The sequence below is a fragment of the Thunnus albacares genome, chromosome 24 (assembly GCF_914725855.1).
Source record: "Thunnus albacares chromosome 24, fThuAlb1.1, whole genome shotgun sequence".
In the NCBI taxonomy this organism is placed as follows: Eukaryota; Metazoa; Chordata; class Actinopteri; order Scombriformes; family Scombridae; genus Thunnus; species Thunnus albacares.
In genome coordinates this window covers 2,022,310-2,041,086 of record NC_058129.1, presented here as the reverse complement: position 1 = coordinate 2,041,086, position 18,777 = coordinate 2,022,310, and the positions used below count along the sequence as shown (strand labels likewise).

The 18,777-nt window shown below is 41.8% G+C and overlaps 1 protein-coding gene across 1 annotated transcript in view; it reads right to left on the bottom strand.

Moving 5' to 3' along the window:
• The window catches only part of prkx (protein kinase X-linked), a 44,092-nt gene extending 25,526 nt beyond the window's left edge, over nucleotides 1-18,566 (bottom strand). The window contains exons 1-3 of the mRNA XM_044344979.1: nucleotides 17,660-18,566; nucleotides 6,126-6,294; nucleotides 2,326-2,589 (exon numbers count right to left, since the gene is read on the bottom strand). Coding sequence (XP_044200914.1) covers nucleotides 2,326-2,589; nucleotides 6,126-6,294; nucleotides 17,660-17,807 — 581 coding nt within the window. The 5' untranslated portion in view covers nucleotides 17,808-18,566. The remainder of the gene's footprint in view (nucleotides 1-2,325; nucleotides 2,590-6,125; nucleotides 6,295-17,659) is intronic.
• Nucleotides 18,567-18,777: the final 211 nt, after the last annotated feature.

Sequence of the window (18,777 nt, the reverse complement as noted above, 5' to 3'; positions counted from 1 at the left end):
GGGTAAAGGAAAAGGAGAGGGGGGAAGACATGTCTGGAGGCAGCAGGAGAGGAGGGTGGAGGAGTTCAGCACTGTGACTGGTAAAGAGAGAGAGCTGGCTGATATGATGGAGAGACTATGTGTGCAAGAGAGCAGGTGGAAGGGGAGTAAGGCCAGGAGCATCGGAGGCGGGTTCAAACTGTTCTAACATGGTGTGGACGGGAGGAGAGATGGGTGAGGGGTAATCCTGAAGGAAGAGTATGTCAAGAGCGTGTTGGAGGTGAAGAGACAGAGCGATGAGTACGAAGCTCGCAATTTGGGTGCGAGACGGAAGAGACAGAAGAATTCTGGAGTGGGTCGGATGAAACGGTGGAGAGCGTACCAGAGGAGGAGAGAGCGGTGATTGGAGTGGACTTCGATGGTGCGTGTTGGCACGAAGGGAACAGAGGTGATGAGGAGGTGATGGGTAGGTACGGTGTCAAGGAGAGGACAGACGGTGATGGGTTTTCCGTAAAGGATGGAAACACGGCTGTGGTGAATATGTATTTCAAGAAGAAGAAGAAGCACAGGGTTTATGTATAAGAGTGGAGGAAGGTGCAGGAGGTGCAATCTGAAAAGGCGGTTGGTCCAGATGACATACATGTGTAGAGCTGGTGTAACTACAGAGGTATAAAGTTGATCAGCCACTGCATGATGTTATGAGAAAGAGTAGTGGAAGCTGTGTTAAGAGGAAAGGTGATGATAAGTGAGCAGCAGTATGATTTCATGCCAGGTTACAGATGCAATGTTTGCTTTGAGAGTGTTGGCCAGAAGGAGTTGCATTGTGTCTTTGGGGATCTATATAAAGCATATGACAGGGTGCTGAGAGAGGAGGAAGTGGGGAGTGGCAGAGAAGTATAGAGTGGTGCAGGATATGTATGATGGCATTGTGACAGTGATGAGGTGTGCGGTTGGAGTGACGGATGGGTTCACAGCGGAGGTGAGATTACACCAAGGATCGGCTCTGAGCCCTTTCTTGTTTGCGATGGTGACGGACAGGTTGACGGATGAGATCAGGCGGGAGCCTCCGTGGTACTATGATGTTCACGGATGACACTGTGATCTGTAGTGAGAGTAGGGAGCAGGTTGAGAAGAGCCTGGAGAGGTGGAGGTATGCACTGGAGGGAAGAGGAATGAGTCAGTAGGAGCAAGACGGAATACATGTGCATGAATGGGAGGGAGAACAGCAGAATGATGAGTTTAAATACTTGGGGCCAACTGTTCAAAGTAATGGAGAGTGTGGAAGACAGGTGATGAAGAGGGTGCAGGCAGGGTGGAGGAGAGTGTCAGGAGTGATGTGCGACAGAAGGGTAGCAGCGAGAGTGAAAGGGAAGGTTTACAAGAGGGCAGAGAGACCAGCTATGTTGTATGGTTCGGAGGCGGTGGCACTGACAGGAGCTGGTGGCAGAGTTGAAGATGCTATTTTTGTTGGGTGTGACGCAGATGGACAGGATTAGGAATGAATATATTAAAAAGGGACAGCTCAGGTTGGAAGGTTTGACAGAAAAAGCAAGAGAGAGGTGAGATTGAGATGAACATGTGTGGAGGAGAGATGATGGTTATAATAGGAGAAGGATGATGAAGATGGAGCTGCCAGACAAGAGGAAAAGAGGAAGGCCAAAGAGGAGGTTTATGGATATAGTGAGGGAAGACATGCAGGTGGTTGGTGAGACAGAGGAAGATAACGAGGACAGGAAGAGATGGAGATGGATGATCTGCTGTGAACTCTAACAAGGACAGCTGAAAGAAGAAGAAGAAGAAGTCAGAGAGACCAAACCACTACTGTTACTTGAATACTTTAAACTACATTTGGCTGCTAATACTGTACTGTACTTTTACTTAAGTGTTGTATTTTAAAAGCTTGTTATATCATCCATCGTGTCAAATCTTCATCTGAAAAGTAAGAGAAACAAAGAGTGTGTATCCTGGTCATATTTTAGTTATAAAATCTTCTGCTCCTGGCTGGCTGCTGACAGCTCTGACAGCTGGAGAGTCAGAGCCAGTAGAGGAGGTTGCGACAGCATCTGCTTCAAAACTAGCGGGACTGACTTTCACTAACATTTAGCAGCAAGCAGCAGAGCGGCAGCTACACCCTCTGTCACAGTTAGTTTTGCAGTAAGGTCATTTTAAGACAAGACATGGTTTACAGTTCGCAGCGTGTCATGTGGTTATCCTGCATCGCTGAGTGTGTGTACAGTGACACAGCTAAAAACAAACTGCAGCGATTCCATTTCTTCTTCTTGATCCTTCTTACAATCCAAAGATATTCATATTTAAAATGATAAACATACAGAGCCTAAGTATCACCTGTCAGAAAGCTTCTTAGCGAAGCCGAAGTCGGTCAGGCGGATGTGTCCTTCGCTGTCTAGCAGGATGTTCTCCGGCTTCAGGTCGCGGTACACGATTTCTTTGGAGTGGAGGTACTCGATGGCACATACGATCTCGGAGGTATAGAAGAGGCCCGTGGTGTTGCTGAAGCGTCCTCGGCTGCGCAGGTAGCTGAAGAGCTCGCCGCCCGGCACGTAGTCCATCAGCATGTAGAGGAAGCGTTCGTCGTGGTGGGTCCAGAACCTGAACGACAACCAAAAAAAGGTCAAACGGCATACAGATGATTCGATCTTTTAAGTCTTTTAATAATTGCTTGAACGCTCAAAGTAACTGGCACTCCCATCAGTTTTTCCCTCAGTCTACAAAGATAAAAAGTGTTAATCTACTGTCTGACAAGGTGAGGAAATCAGATAAAATGAGAGGCTGTATCAGTCTCAAAGTCTTTTATCCCCTAGTGTGATTTGGAGCGGTGTGCAACAACTATTTCAGCTGGAAGGGCACTTCAGAGGAATAAAAAACAAGAGAGCACTGTCACTGATGAAGATGGAAGAGGCTCCAGTGTTTTCCATAAGTGCTGGCTGCTGGCCACGGAGACGATTACTGACTCTCTTCTACTCCGCTACTTTCTCTCCAACACCTCCTTCGGACTTTTTCATGCTTTTTAAAACCGTAGTTACCTCAAAACATTATATAATCAGTTTGATTTCTTGTGTATTTGCATACACCAAACAATGAAATGCAGTTCCTTCCAGCCTACAGCAGTGCAACAACAACATTCCCTTTAAAAAAAAATGATAAAAACATATAAATCCCAAGAGAAATAAAAAAGCACAGTGCATTAAAGTACATTTAGAGAGAAAAGTACATGTCTCAGTTGGATGTAGACGGCTCCTGCATGTCAACGAGTGACCAGCGCTGATGGGGGAGTTATATAATCCATTTTACTGTCCAGACAACCAATAACAGGCAGCATGATTGTTGGAACTGCCGCTTTTTATATATCAATCAATCTTTTTCCCAGGAAATATGTGAGTTTTAGCCTGAAATAAAGTCTGATGTTAAAAACAGTAAAGCAGTTGGAGTGGTTCTATAAGTGTCCGAGCATCTTATAGCACTGGGTTTATACAGAAGCACTTTTGTTCACACTTACTCTACACACTAATTAACCACACAGCTGGACTGCAAGCTGCCACTTTAGCATATAAATAACCGAAAGAAAAGTCTGCAGCTGGAATTTGAGAGCTCCGTTTCATGGAAGCAAACACGTCCCACCTGTTTAGTTTCATTTTATTTTGAAACATCGGGGAGATACTGGTGTCTTTAAGTGATATAGATGGTATTGTTTGTTGACTGCGCAGGGCACCTCAGGACAGGCAAAAATGTTTCATCAAAAAGCCCCCAAAAATAGATGAAACAAACACAGCAGACTGCCTACAGAGCTGAGAGGTTATTTTAGTTTGCAGTAAACAGGTAGAGTGGGATGACTTGACTTTCTGGAGCAGCAGTCGTTAGGATTTATCTGATAACCTACTGGTGAAAGAAGACTTACAACAGGTCAAACATGAGAAAAAAAAGAACACAGAAATGCACATATGTATTGTTCAGGACCTTCACCTCACTCAGAGGCCAATCCTTACCGTAATTACACTACTTTAGGTGCAACAAAGTTCAGATGGCGGCTGGTTTGACCACAGTTTAGCACTCCACGGTTCCCGCTGTCAGGATTCTGAGGTATGTTTTTGTTTACCCTGTGTTTCTGTTGCATTGAACATGTTGAATTTCCCTCAGGATTAATAAAGTTCTCTTCTTCTTCTTCTTCTTCTTACGCCGTTATGACCCAGACGATAATTTTGATCAGGCAGCACACAGGACTATTTGTGTCATAAATACTATGTTTTTGTAAGCGGGAAGTGGAAATGTAAGATATATATTCACTTTTTTTTTTGTAGCTGTATTGAAAATGTGTTTTGACACTGACACTACAACAACATAAAAATGGGAGAAATTGTTATTCATAAAAGGCAACAGGAGGAAATTTGCCAAGGGAGACATGAAACAGTTTTCCCACTTATGTAAAGAAAATGCTTGGGAGGTAGAGATGCAGTGTTTTTATTACATCAAATAAAAGTTCAATGTGACTCTTCTGTATCATCCTGGTATAAACAGAAATTATATTGGATTTCTAACAGTGGGGACATTTAATGTATCATGTTCATTCCTATCAGAATTGACCAGAATGAATGTTTAGTGAGACAAAAGGACAAACGGGATGAATGTTTATTCACTAAAAAAAAACAAAAGGTACTTGACAGAAATTGTTCAACATTTTGTAAATGTACTTACTAATTTCCTCTCTGATAGTGAAATGAGGGTTTAGATGGATATCAAGTGTCATGTATGTGATAAGTTAGGTTAGCCTAGCTTAGCATACAGCCTGAAAGCAGGGGGCAACAGTTAGGGGGGACGGGGAGACGTGATATTGGTTCACTACAGAGATAACGGTGTATATATTTCAATAACGGTGTTGCACTCGGTCAGTGTTATGGGTTTGTCAATCTGACATCAGCGACACTACAAGGGTAACCAGAGTAACAGGCTACCTTTGCTAAGCCGGCTAGCATACATCCATGAGCATGCTATAACTAAGTGGTGATCCGGGTGGAACTCTGCACGTCGCACTAAGTGGGTTATTAAAGTGTTTTGACAGTAATTGTTTGGGTCACGGAGCGTAATCTTCTTACTACTGCATGCACTGAACCATAATGTCTGTACTGTGATGGTTTGGGACGAATACACGTACTGTTTCACCCCTAATTAATTCAAAGAGATCTGCTGTAATAGCTCTAAATATGTCTATGTTTTGCTGTGTCGATGAACGACACACCTCTGCTAATTCTGTGTGGAACACATTGCATGTAATTTACTGTATATACTGTTATGATGTCAGATGTTAAACACGGTCAAAGTTCAAATGCTTGAGGTGAATGTATGGGAAACGCTCCCTGCTCTCTTTTTGCTGTTTGAGTCTCAAATTCCAGATCTGATCAGGCTCAAACATGTATGGATGTATTTGAAAAGCTCACACTTCGAGTAAAGAACAAGAAAAAGTAGTGAAATCCTGCTACTGTAGTTCGTTTACATATAGGGACAGCTTTCGGAAGCCGGCCAATCAGAACAGAGTGGGCTCGTGGGGAGCTAAAACAGCCTGTTTCAGACAGAGGCTGAACTGAGGGACTGTATGTACGTTAAATCATGAGGTTTTTAGAACTGTGAATCATGCAAAGATATTCCAGTAGTGTGTGGAAAGGTGCGTAGTATGTTCCCTTTACAGTAGCAGATGATAATTAAGTCATTTCATCTCAACTACTACAACACCAGTAGCGGTTGAGACTGTTGAATTGAAGTACAATAGGAAATGTGTAGATCTGGCTAGAACAGGGTTATATTTCTCATGATAATTACCTGTAGTGAGAGAGGAAGTCAAACTCATCAATATTAATTACTATAAAATTATGTGTTAAAGCCATCAGAATCACTCGTGTATATATAGATCTGTATAGATCTATATTCTAATTGGAATCAGTTGATCAAAATGCACAAGCAGACATTGACCTTTGAACTTCTTATAATAATCGTTCACCCAGCGGTCCCTGCCTCCCTGCCTCCCCTCCCTGTGTGTGTGTGTGTGTGTGTGTGTGTGTGTGTGTGTGTGTGTGTGTGTGTGTGTGTGTGTGTGTGTGTGTGTGTGTGTGGGTAACCGTGGTGGGGAGTGGACTCACAGTCGGATGAGGAAGGGGTGGTTGACTTCTGTCAGCACCTCCTTCTCGTTGTGGACGTGCTGCTCCTGCTTCAGTCGGATCACGTCGGGGATCTTCATCTGCTTCAGGGCGTAGAAGGCTCTGGTCTTCTTGTCCTTGACCAGGAAGACTCGGCCAAAAGTCCCCGTGCCTGAGGCGGGAGACGAGGGGGGGGGGGGGGGGGGGACGGGGGAGGGAGGAGGAGAGGATTTACCACCATGACAGCACACAGGGGAAGTAGACCATGACAAATGAATGCTTATCTAACATTTAGCATGTATTGATTATGTGTGGGTGCTGTGATGTGCTAAACGGAGGCTTAAACATATCATTTATAATTAATGCAGGCAAAAATTCACTCATTAACAACTGATCAGAAAATAGATGACACACAAATAAATAAAGGGCTATGTCTAGTGAAACAATCACTACTGAACAAATGTTTAGCATTTTCGCTTGATAAATGATTAATCAACAATGAAAATCATTGTCAAATACTTTTATATCAACCGATGAATCACTTCAGCACTACATCCATCACTCAGACAGTGATGTATGTCTGCTCTCCACCACGCTGTATCCTTATGATATGAATGCAGCTAATGTTGTCTCGAAATGAAACTAGCTTTTGGATGTTTATCTATTTTCTTTCTTAATGATCCATCTTGTTTGTAGTAATATCTGTAGGGGCTGAATTCCAACTTCAACACTGTCTTGGTACTGTCCAAAATGTGTATATTCTGAATAGAGCTGCAACTAATGATTATTATTATTATTGATTAATCACGTTGTCTATAAAGCATCAGAAAACTATGAAAAGGGAATCACAGATGAACTCACCATACAGCACTATCACAATACTCTTACAACAATGTTGATACATAATATTACAATTTACAACTTTTATCCAAAGCGACGTACATCTGAGAGCTGATACGACACAAGCTGACCAGTAAGTCTGAGGTAGGTGCCATATATCACAAAGAAATAATCTATGATATATCACACTGTCTGGAACTGAAGAAGGAAGAAAAAATACTTTAAAGAGCAGGAAGTAGTCAGATAATGTACAATGTTTATTAATGGTACATGAGTTTCACAGAGAAGAAATGCTGCCAAGTATAAATATCAGCACACTGCTAACTGTAGCCTCAGTTTGTGCTTCTCACACACACAGAGCTGCTGCTAGCATCAGTAAACCTGATAAGAGACAACTAATAAGATAAGATTGATTCCTTTTTCTGTGCTAGTAAACACAACATACCACCTGCTGATAACTAGCTTTACTATATTCAACTAACTTTCAAGGGGAAAAAAGCTAAAATTGGTTTTCTTTCTCAACACTTGAATCATCTTGTGACCCTTCAGATTTATCCTGGGATCCCTAAAAAAAAAAAAAAAAAAAAAGGGGGCCTGATCCCTGTGAAAGAGGATTATAGGTTTTAAGAAGTAAGCACAGCTTCAGTTTACACATAGACGTGAAGCAAAGTGGTAGCCTTTACACCGTTTTGTTCAGTTTAAGAGCAAGTAACCGATCAGTGATCAGTATTTGGATTTGCTGTTTGTGATGCTGGTGATACAGCAGGTGACTATCAGTGGAGGGAGGATTTAAACAGCCTCTGTTCAACTCCGACTGTAACAAACAGTCATTTTGAACCGCAGTAGGAAGTACACCCGCTGATGCACACATGTGAAGAGTTTAACCGCCGTGCTGCAGTTGGGGCGTGTATCTATTTTGTTTTGTGTTTTATAGGAAGTGAGAGAGGAGAAGGACATGCAGGCGGAATTTGGGTCCGGCAGGATTTTGCAGTGACGAGTAGCAGCTGAGTCATGACATACAGTATCTGCCTGTAGGTGGAGGACTCACTGTTTTCTGCTGCAACAGTAAAAACAACATAGTTATGTTATACGAGCCTGCACTAGCTCAGAAATGAAAGAGAGAGTGTAAGCAGAGTTATAGTCTTCTCTCAGTAGCTGCAGTGTTCACTGGCTGTCTGACTCATTTGTTAGTGCTGACTTCTTTGCTGCGTTTTTGCTAATTTTACTCCTCTCTGAGCGATGGTTTATGAGGTATTCATGAAAAAGTTATTAAATCCAAAATGCAACCCAAACGCTTGCCTTCTTTTGAGGATGACACCTGTGTAGGCGTGCTGTGTATGCTCTCTAGGTGCTGAGCTTCCTATGCTGGCAGAAAAATAGGATGTTTCAATCTTACAGTTTGCAGGCAAAAATATAAACCCAATAAAATATTCAATCAACCCAAAGATTTAAAAGAAAAATAAAAACTCAAGATTGTATTTTTTGTCCTCATGGCCCAGCTCTACTGCCTTGATATAAACATACAAGATAAAGCATCAAATGTAATACATGTGATACTGTTGCTTTAGTCAAAAAACCTACCAAAGCACGGGTGTTTTTAATCAGGCATCATATGTTTCCTTGAGCTTGGGTCCTGTTGAGACTGAAGCTGAAGTGGTAGCAACTGATAACTGAAGGCTTTACCTCAAGTTTGTGTTAACAGTCTGTGATTAGAGTGGACTAACATGTGGCGGTAACTTTTACAATGTTTTACAATTGATCTTATCTACTAATGAACGGCCGCTAATGAACAGTAAACATCAGATAAGAGATGTCACAGACACATTTGTGTTCATATAGAAACAGTGTTTGTGACACAGTTTGTCCACCAGAGAGCACTGATGTGTGTGAATACAAACCCTGCTTGCTCTTCTTTAATGACTTCATTACTATCCTTTGTGTATATGACAACAATAACAGAAAATAAAGCCTTAAGAATCCAGTGTCAGTCAGTCTCTGATGAACTGATGACTGGTTGTTATTACTGGGTTTAACCTTCCAGTAAACTATAAACCTCCACTTTCACTTTCTCTGTCTGTGGAGTTGTGTTGTTAGTTTGTGTAGATGTCATGGTATTCAACAAGATTGCCATCTTCAATCTGATCTAAAAAGAATATCATTATCACTGTTGCTAAGTCTGGCGCATCTATTTTGTATCTGTTGCTATGCAAAACAATAAACAATCAAAGAAACATGATAGATAACTTTTCTTTCTACTTTTGTGTTTCACTTTTACTCTAAAGGTATTTCTACTAAAGGTAGCTTGTGCCAGTGTTCTTTAAATGAAAATAATAATCAATTTCTCGGTTGGATTTGGTAGAAAAATAGAAAACAGTGCTGTCTGTGGAGACGGGTCAGAGTGGGGGGCGGTGAGGCGGCGGGGGTGGGCAGTAATGGAGGAAAGGTGGGTTGAGAGCACGGGTTCCCGTGGCCTCGTGTCACACCTGACATCTGTTGCTTCTCTCCTGAAGAACGGCGGAGGAGGAGAGTGAGGAGAAGCGTTTGGCGTTTCGTTCCTCCGGTGCTGACGAGCGGAGAGGAGAGGAGGAGGGGGGGGAGACAATAAAATGTCTGAAGACAATATGTGATGTAACAGCCGCTGTGAGTCACACATGGACCTGCTGCAAACTTCCTAATGAGATGCCGGCTGTCTCGCTACTCTGCTCTACCTACAATGAACCTTTGTCTCGGGCCTATTGGTGTTGCCATAACAACACAGAAACAGGAATACACCATCGCTGTCAGGTGAGAACTGCATATTTCCATGGTGACAAACTTTCCAAGTAATAAGAGAACATCTTTTTCAACAGTAACTACTAGTGCTGCTATCATTTTGAGGTGTTTTAAGGTGTTTGAAGTCTTCATCCAGATTATGACTCCCTAACTGACCTATTTTTAGTCATATCAATATATTCAATGTATTCATTCCTTCATACAGAACGTCCACCTGCAGTTAAAAGTGATGTAATTAACCAAACATGTCCAGTGAAGACAAAACGACTCAAGTGTTGGAAAAATGCAGCTGGAGGCAGGTGTGGATGAGAATGAAGTCATACAGGCACTTCGGCTTCATTCACTATGATAAAGGACTGAGTATATTGACCGGATTAACCCTGAAGTTACCTACAGTAAACCTGGACAAGTACAGCAGTCTGCCCTGAGCTCCAGTCTGGAGGTTGGCTAATAAGATGATGATGACAGATGTCATAAAAGTCTTATTCAAACCTATTAATAAAATATAGTATTAATATAATACTTATTTTGAAATCAGGTGACGTATCATGTTTTTTGTGATTTTCTGTTATTTATATACTGTTATGATATTGGATGTTAAACACATTTGAGGTGAACATGTAGAAATGCTCCCTGCAAGTCAAAAGTCAGGGCTAAACCTGCTCCATCGCTTGCTTGTGAAGGTGACGAGCTGATGACGGCTCGTCACACGTGCAGATAAACGGCAGTCCGTTCTGTAGCCTTGGTTGCTAAGGTTGTTGCTAAGGTATGTATACAAGATCAATATAAATGTAGAATGTCTGAGCAGCTTGAGAAACCCATCATCCTTAACAGACAACTACAAGGGGAAAATGTTCATTGAAAGCAGGACTTTTACGTATAAATGAACGTCCGTTACATTCAAGTCCTCACCAAACAAGGTCACACAATGCTGATAAATCTCTCTGTATTTCACAGTATACAGTTTGTAAATCTGGTGTCTGGTATGACATTCCCGCACTGACGCACTGTGGTGTTGCACTCGGGTGGACACGTGGAAAGTGACAGAATTAGTTGCATTAAGAATGAAAAAAAAAAAGCTTGAAAGAGAAGTTCCAACTGCTGAGGTTCAAACTACTACTGTTCATCAGGCCAATCACTGCTTAAACTAGCTGTGATTATCAGTTTTGGAACATTACAAAAAAGTCTCAGACAGAGCCTCCCTCACAATTTTGCCTTTGGGAAATTGCTTTTCAGACGCTGGCAGACAATCCAACAAGCTCTTTGTTTGAAGCATAATGAGGACGCCTCAAATCAGGTTCAAATTCAAAATAATGCAGAAAAAAAAAAAAAAATCACCTGAATTTTGAAGTTCCACAACAACAAAACACAAGGGGGAGGGGGGCAAGCAGTCAGTGCTTTCCATGATGAGACAGGAGAAGCTGTCAGTTATCAGTCCCGCTGCCTCTCTGCATGACAATCTGCTGAACCGGTGTAACATTTCACCTCTCTGAACCACCCCTTCACTTCACAAGGCCTGCATTGTTTGAGTGTTTGAACACATACATGACGAGGGGGGGAGAGAAAAACAAGATAAGGTCTTCTCTCTACACACTTAGCAGGGTTATAAATCATAGGGGCTGCTTCTTTGGTATTTCCTGAGCCAGGGTTGTTATCAGAAACCGAGCGGGGGACAAAGGCAACTGATAATGAGACTGAATCAAGAAACGGCCGGTTGATTCCAAGAGAGTAATGTGCTGTAACTGATATTTACCCCTGTGGAAACTGGGTCATCCCTTAACTCGTCTTCCACCTGCTCCGTTTCTGGTTCTTAGGGAAAAAAACAACCGCACTCGCACGCACCTCCTGAAATTCTCGTCTGGCGGGATGCAACTTTTATGAGTAACAGATTCGTGCCAGCCGGGTCGACAAAAAAAAAAATTAATTTGAGGATAGGAATGTTGCTGATGAATCCGTGTTGCCCTGACAGGACTTTTCAGCCGGTTGTTGCCTTCCGGTAATATTCTCGGGGTCATATAGGCTGCCAAGGCATGTGACAGCGGCGAATAAATCTAATGGCACAAGAGAGATGCCTCATGATTTCAATGACAATTAAACAACAGTGGGCAGATAAAGAGCTTTAGCTGATTTGTTTTAGGCAGCAAATCCCCTCTCATCAGACAAAATGGCTCGGCAAATTGGATTTTTTATACAGGGCTCATAAGCTCGGAGCTTTCTCCCAACAGCACAGGATGGATGCTGTTTTCCCCTGCCGAACACCTCCCTTTTACAGACATTAAAGCATCGAGCTTTGTTGCCTTCATGTAGCTTAATGCATATTATGGAGCTAGATGTCTTCCCATAAAGTATGTAGCGTGATGTCATAAATCAGAAAGCATGTTAAATCTGCCTGCGGAATGAAACTATTACTATTAATGAAAAAAAGGTTGGAGGGTTGCAGTGTCATCCTTCTGTGGCGTCTGCGCTCCACTCCAACGCCATCTGGGCCTTTTTATGATCAGTCTGCACCGCTGTGACACTGTCAACTGTAAAACAGAGCTGCAAGACTTACAAGACTGAAGTGAAAACGTACACAGAACGGATTCACGTACGCTCACTGTTTGCTCACAACACGACAAACGACTTACAGACTGACTGTCACTGCTCTTTCACGTTTCTTGCTGTCATAAAGGACAACAGAGACGGATGCACATGGTGGATTCACGACTCAAATGATACACGCGTGTGCATGATGACATCATCTCATATCAAGCAGTGACCTGATTGTGACCACATGGAAATATTTTGGAATTAAATAAGCACAATTTAAGGTTCAATCTGTGCAGACAAACATGTCATCAATGAGGCTGAGTGGCTCTGCTGCTGGAAAGGCCGAACGTCCCACATGCAGTGAACGCCACAAATATACTGCAGTTATCTACTATGTCAAGTATCCCCCCCCCCCCCCCCCCCCCCCCCCGAGGACAGCTATCATTTAAGTATCATGGATTGCCATTAAATTTCACATTTCTTGCTGTCATAAAGGACAGCATGTCTCTGGGGACTTGGACAAAATAGTGTCTCAAAAGTACAGGATTCATTCGGGATCATTTTTTATATTTATAATCACCGTGTGCATCTATCACTGCTCTTCAATCTGCTCTCACGTTTCAGATCTTCCACCTGATGTCACTGTTGTCTATTTATAGCTTTTTGAAAGTCATTTCATTTATTTTTTTTTTTTTTGTGCATGTTTACCTGAACATAATGGTTGTGTCTCTGTAAAGCGCTCGCTTGTTTGGAGATGTGCTCTGTTAAAAACTGACGCTGACTCATGTTTTTTCTTCATTTTTCTTTGATTGGTGAAACGTGTGCAGAACACTGCTTTGTTCTCGCCCGCATGCAAATCAGTGTAAATTGGATGTGTGTTCCGGGGCAACATGTCATCAGCTTAAGGAAACACATGACTTGATAATAAGTGCACTGATCTTTGCTGCTATAGTGCAGTATCATATCAGACTAATACTATTATGACCGCTAGAAATAACAATAAAATTCCATCATTCAGATAGGCTGAGGGAACATGAAGAGAAGTTACGCTGCTCTGTCGCTGATTACATGATGAAGACGAGGGATTGTGAAACGTATGGATGGATCATTTCAATTAAATGGAAACAGTGGGTGAGGGGCCCGAAGACACATAGCACCTGTCAAGAGAGGCGCAGGTCCACCTGCGGGGGCCGAACATACTGTGGCCCAAATTAAAGTAAGAAACAAAAACCATCTGTTGGTGTGATGTTAAAGTCTAACAACAGAGATGGATGCACACGGTGGATTCACGACTCAAATGATATGCGTGTGTGCATGATGACATCATCTCATATCTCACCTGATCGTGACCACATGGAAATATTTTGGAATTAAACAAACAAGTTCTTAAATTTAAGATTGAATCTGTGCAGACAAACATTTCATCAATGAGGCTGAGTGGCTCTGCTGCTGGAAAGGCCGAACGTCCCACATGCAGTGAACGCCACAGATATACTGCAGTTATCTACTGACCGCTATGTCAAGTATCCCAAACCCCCCCTGAGGACAGCTATCATTTAAGTATCATGGATTGCCATTAAATTTGGTACAGTTATTAACTCCTTATATCCACAGGATCCGGCTGTCTTGTTTTACAAGCGTACTGAACACACGCTCGCGGCTGGTTTTGGATGATAACAGATCTTTCGTGGCTGTATTTGAATAACAACCTTTAGTTGCCTCCGACTTTCTCTGTCATCATTCATTTTACATGTCTATATAGCCCATCTCGCATCACAGCTGCTGTCATTATTTTTTTATTCTTTTTATCAGATGACGTCGTGATCGTAAAGTTTATTTATATAAAGTTTATCTGTAGCAGCTTGGTAATGAGTGCTGGTTAACAGGTAGTATTTATGAGGCTGTGATCATATCCCACACGATGTCTGACGACAGAAACAGAAAAATAAGTGAATGAGAACTTATACAGCTGTATTCAAACACAGTATGTGTGATCACAGAGAGCAGGATGGATCACAACAAGATCTTTTCCTTCCTCCCTCTCCCAGTTCTTTCCTTCCCTCTCTCTCTCTCATTATCAGCTCCACATTTTAATCTGTCCAACACTTTAATTTATCACCAAACACCTAAAAACCATGACCTCAGCTGTCTTTTGTGCTCGTAAGCAAATGCAAACACAACATATCACTAGACAGTAAAAAAAAAAAAATATACCAGCTTAACATGCACGTTAGCATTTAGCTCGACACACAGCCTCACAGAGACACTACTGTTGTCTTGTTGATATGTTCCGGAATGAAGAACGATCAGATTAACAGAAACCAAAAAGATTTCTCCCGGAGCAGATGCTTCTTCCTTTTTTTGTGTTTTGAAGGGACATAAAAGGTCATCCCTGAGTAATTTGTTGTGTAATCCTGTGATGTAGGTGTGACTCAAACTTTTATCAGATGAACAAGTCAAACAGTAATGACTAATTCCCTAAAGGGCAGGTTGCTGCTTGAACACGGACTAACCTTGACACGAGAGCTTCTCTAGAAACTTCCTCTCTCTCTCTCACTGACCAGTGTACACACCTCTGACTTTTTTTGGGGAAAAAAAATGACTTCAGGCTGCTTTTGAAACAGTAAAGCTCTTCCGGTGAATTTGCTAATAGCTAACTTATCAAGCCCTGAGGTTTAAGTTATCCATGCTGACTGCACCGCTGCTGGCTTCACTTCATAACTGAGCGCTCATTATGATGACAACGGCACGAAACAGAATGTATACAAACCTGTACTCCGTTGGTTATTATGTGGTTAGTGATGAATGTGTAACTCCCAATTCTAAAGGTTTGAACTTTCCTAACTGTACACAAACGCCACACAACGAGGAAGTATTCACAGCCTTTTATAGCCCTTTAGAGATGAAATACTATATGAGTTATGATTTACTTTTCATTATATTACCCTGACAATCTCCTCTATCCATTCCTATATGGATATTTGTGCTAACATGTCCTAAAAAACAATACACAGCATGCCTGGGTTCATTAAAAACCTGATCTAAAGTGTGTTTGGTGAATCCAGCAGTGCATGGAAAAAAGAATCATTATTTTCCATCAAAGCACAGGATGTGCATTTTGTACACAACATATCTGTGGGACTGTTGCAGAGATTTTTAGCGGGACGACTTTAAAACCAGCACAGAATGTACGAGATGATAAGATGAAGAATCAAGTAGGTCAGCTGGAACTGGGTGCCACATGATAAAGTGCTGTTATTCCGACATGACGCCGTATCGTTATGAATTTGTAGAACTGCGGGAGAGCTTATCTTGATAACAGTGAATGTAACACTATGTTTTTTTTTTAAAAGCGTGCATTGTGTCGCCTTGGTAAAAGGTTAATTATATGGGAGTCACAGAGTTACATGTTGTGTACAGTACAGTACAGTGTGTTGTTCTGCTCTCAGTAGTAATTCAGATTATTAGAGCTGCGACAATTAGTGAATTAACAGATTGTTAATCAATGAATCATTCTGACTCATTTTTAAAGAGAAGAAATTCCAAATTCTCTGATTCCAGTTTCTCAAATGTGAATATTTTCTGTTTTCTTTAGTCTTTTATTGCAGTAAACTGAATATATTTGTGGACTGTTAGTTGCACAATTTGAAGACATCACTTTGGGCAACAGTGATCAACATTTTTCACTAGGGATAGGGTTGGTTTGCGGTTTGGCTGGTCTGGTCCTGTGTACGAGCTTACACCGGTTAGATTTCATGCGAACCGACTGAACTGGCATTTGTCATTATCTGACATCCAAGTGTCTCACACGGAGGCTCCAACACCGACAGGGCTGGCTGCTGCTGCCGTCCACCCAGACGATCTGGAAGAGGTAGGCTGACCCGGGTCAACGGCGCAGAACTCACCAATAACCCCGATAAAACCTCGGCCCGGGTTGCTTACAGCTTCCAGCGGTCTGACAGCAGCTCCTGTTTTGAAAACAAGCCACGGATACGGAGGGACGAGACGGATCTTTTTACCAGCTGTGCGCTACACGCAGCACCCCGGCGCGAGAGGAACATTTTGAAAAAGTTGAATGGTTGTCGTGAGAAATAAAAACATGATGTGTCACTCTGTTCTGTTCTGACTGTGGCGCCGCTACAGCCTCATTCACGGAATCTCATTATGTTCCACTTGGTAGTGGCTGATGTGATACCTGGTAGTAAAATTAAGTATTACTGGTCGGTCTGGTATTTGACTTGATATCAAACCGGTTTGAAAAGTTTAACATCAGCCCAACCCTATTTATAGACCAAATAACTAATTCATTAAATGAGAAAATAAGCAACAGATTAATCAATAATGAAAATAGTTGTGGTTCTATATTACACAATTTAATCGACTGAGATATTAGTCAGCACATGATTCAATTATTCATATAATCATATAGCTCTTCTTGACAGTGTTTGATACTCAATGTTACAGACACATTTCAGTTGTTATTTAAAAAGTATTAAGGTTTGATAGCCAGCCCCTCTCATGTATTATCAGGTACTATTTAACTATATTATTACATGAATGCTCTATTTCAATCTTCTGTCTTTGATGTAGGCTAGTTTGGAGACCATGTTGTGGCCAGCTGAGACCAGTAGTGGAAGACGTACTCAGTATATGAGTAAAAGTACAAATACAGCAATGTAAAAATACTCCATTACAAGTCCTGCATGAAAAACCCTACTACAGTAAAAGTATTGATTTGGTCCCTCTGACTGATATATTATTATATATGACATCATTAGATTATTAATAGTGAAACATCAGTGTTAGAGCAGCATGTTACTGTTGTAGCTGCTGGAGGTGGAGCTAGTTTACACTACTTTATATACAGTTAGCTAGTTTAGTCCAGTAGTTCCCAACCTAGGGGTCGCGCCCCTCCAAAGGGTCACCAGATAAATCTGAGGGGTGGTGAGATGATTAATTTTTCCCTAATCTTTGATTTTTGCTGAAATATTTGAACATTTATTGAAATTAAACCATGTGAGAAGTTTAGAGGGAAAAATCACTATTTGGTGGAGCTGTTAACAACTCATAGACATCTGAAATGTGACCCCGACTACACACTGCTTTATGTAAGACGTCAAAAGCCAAAAAGGTTGGAAACCACTGGTTTCATCTTTAACAATGTGTTGTATTTTAAAAGCTTGTTAAATTATCCATTGTTTCAAATCTTCATCTTGAAAAGTAACTAAAGCTGTCAAATAAATGTAGTGGAGTGGAAGTATAAAGTAGCAAAGTATCAAATGGAAATACTCAAGTAAAATACAAGTTCTCCAGTACTTGAGCAAATGTACTTAGTTACATTCCAGTCCTGGCTGAAACAACAGTCCAGTACTGACTGACATGTTGTTGTTACTCACCAACTGTAGCAATGGTCTCCAGCTCATCAAGGCAATATATCCGGTTATTTGGTGATGCTTCCCCAGCTGAACTGCTGGCGTTGCTTTTAGTGTCTTTCAGGGAGTTGGTCTCATTGTTGACTCCGACCTTTGCTTTGGAGGACGCCATTATGTATTTTTGAGACTAGCTTACTGTTTGGGTTTAGAAATATCCAGTGGGACGCATACACAACTCATATCATACATTTCTGGACGCAGAGAGTTGTCGTCAGTTCATCCTCTTTGTCTAGCTTTGTTTTCGGACAAAGTCAAGGCTTCCACACTGGTGAAAGTAACCGGGAAAAGTAGCTAATGTTTATATTAAGTAATAGACAATAGAAAACTGAGCCACTGACATGAGAGAGACAAAGCACCCGGTGACAGGTGCACTGTAGCGTTAGCGACTTCGGTTAGCAGCTAGCGTTAACATCAGAGATGCACCGCAACACTACCGGTATGAACGGGAAGCGGCATCAGAGGTGCTCCGGGATAAACGGCTGTTAGCCCGGGACACGAGAGAGTTTCAAAGCCTCGCTAACTCGAAGAATCACGTTGCTTTTCTGACTCAAAGTTACTGAGTTTCTCCATTATTTACTGAGCTACAACAGCAGACCTCACCCAGCAGCTCTCCCCTCTGTCCACATCAACCAGGAAGCGATACAGCACCAGCGTCCAAGTCATTTCCGCTCCACACTTTCAAAATGCAAATGATAACCTGGCGTCACGACGTTTATTCAGTGAAACAAAGAGCATGAGCGACATTGATGTTGTTATTAAGAATAAATGTATTCTAAACTATCAAATTATTAAAACTGAACTCTAAAAAGTTACTCCACTCATGATTTTTTAAATAATTCAAACACGTAGTGTTTAAACGTGCACAGCTTCCTGTACTTTCTACCGGACTGTGAGCACCTTGACACAGCTTGGAGACAGGCTGCAGTGTTGACATGAGGGAGCCAATGAAAATGGAGCTCTCCCGGGACATTAACCAATAATGTGTTAGGAAGGGCGTGGTGATGTAGACAGGTATGCTGCCCTCAATCAAGTCAGAAAAAAGGAAAAGAATACCCAAATCAAGGAAAGCCACAGTCAGTAAA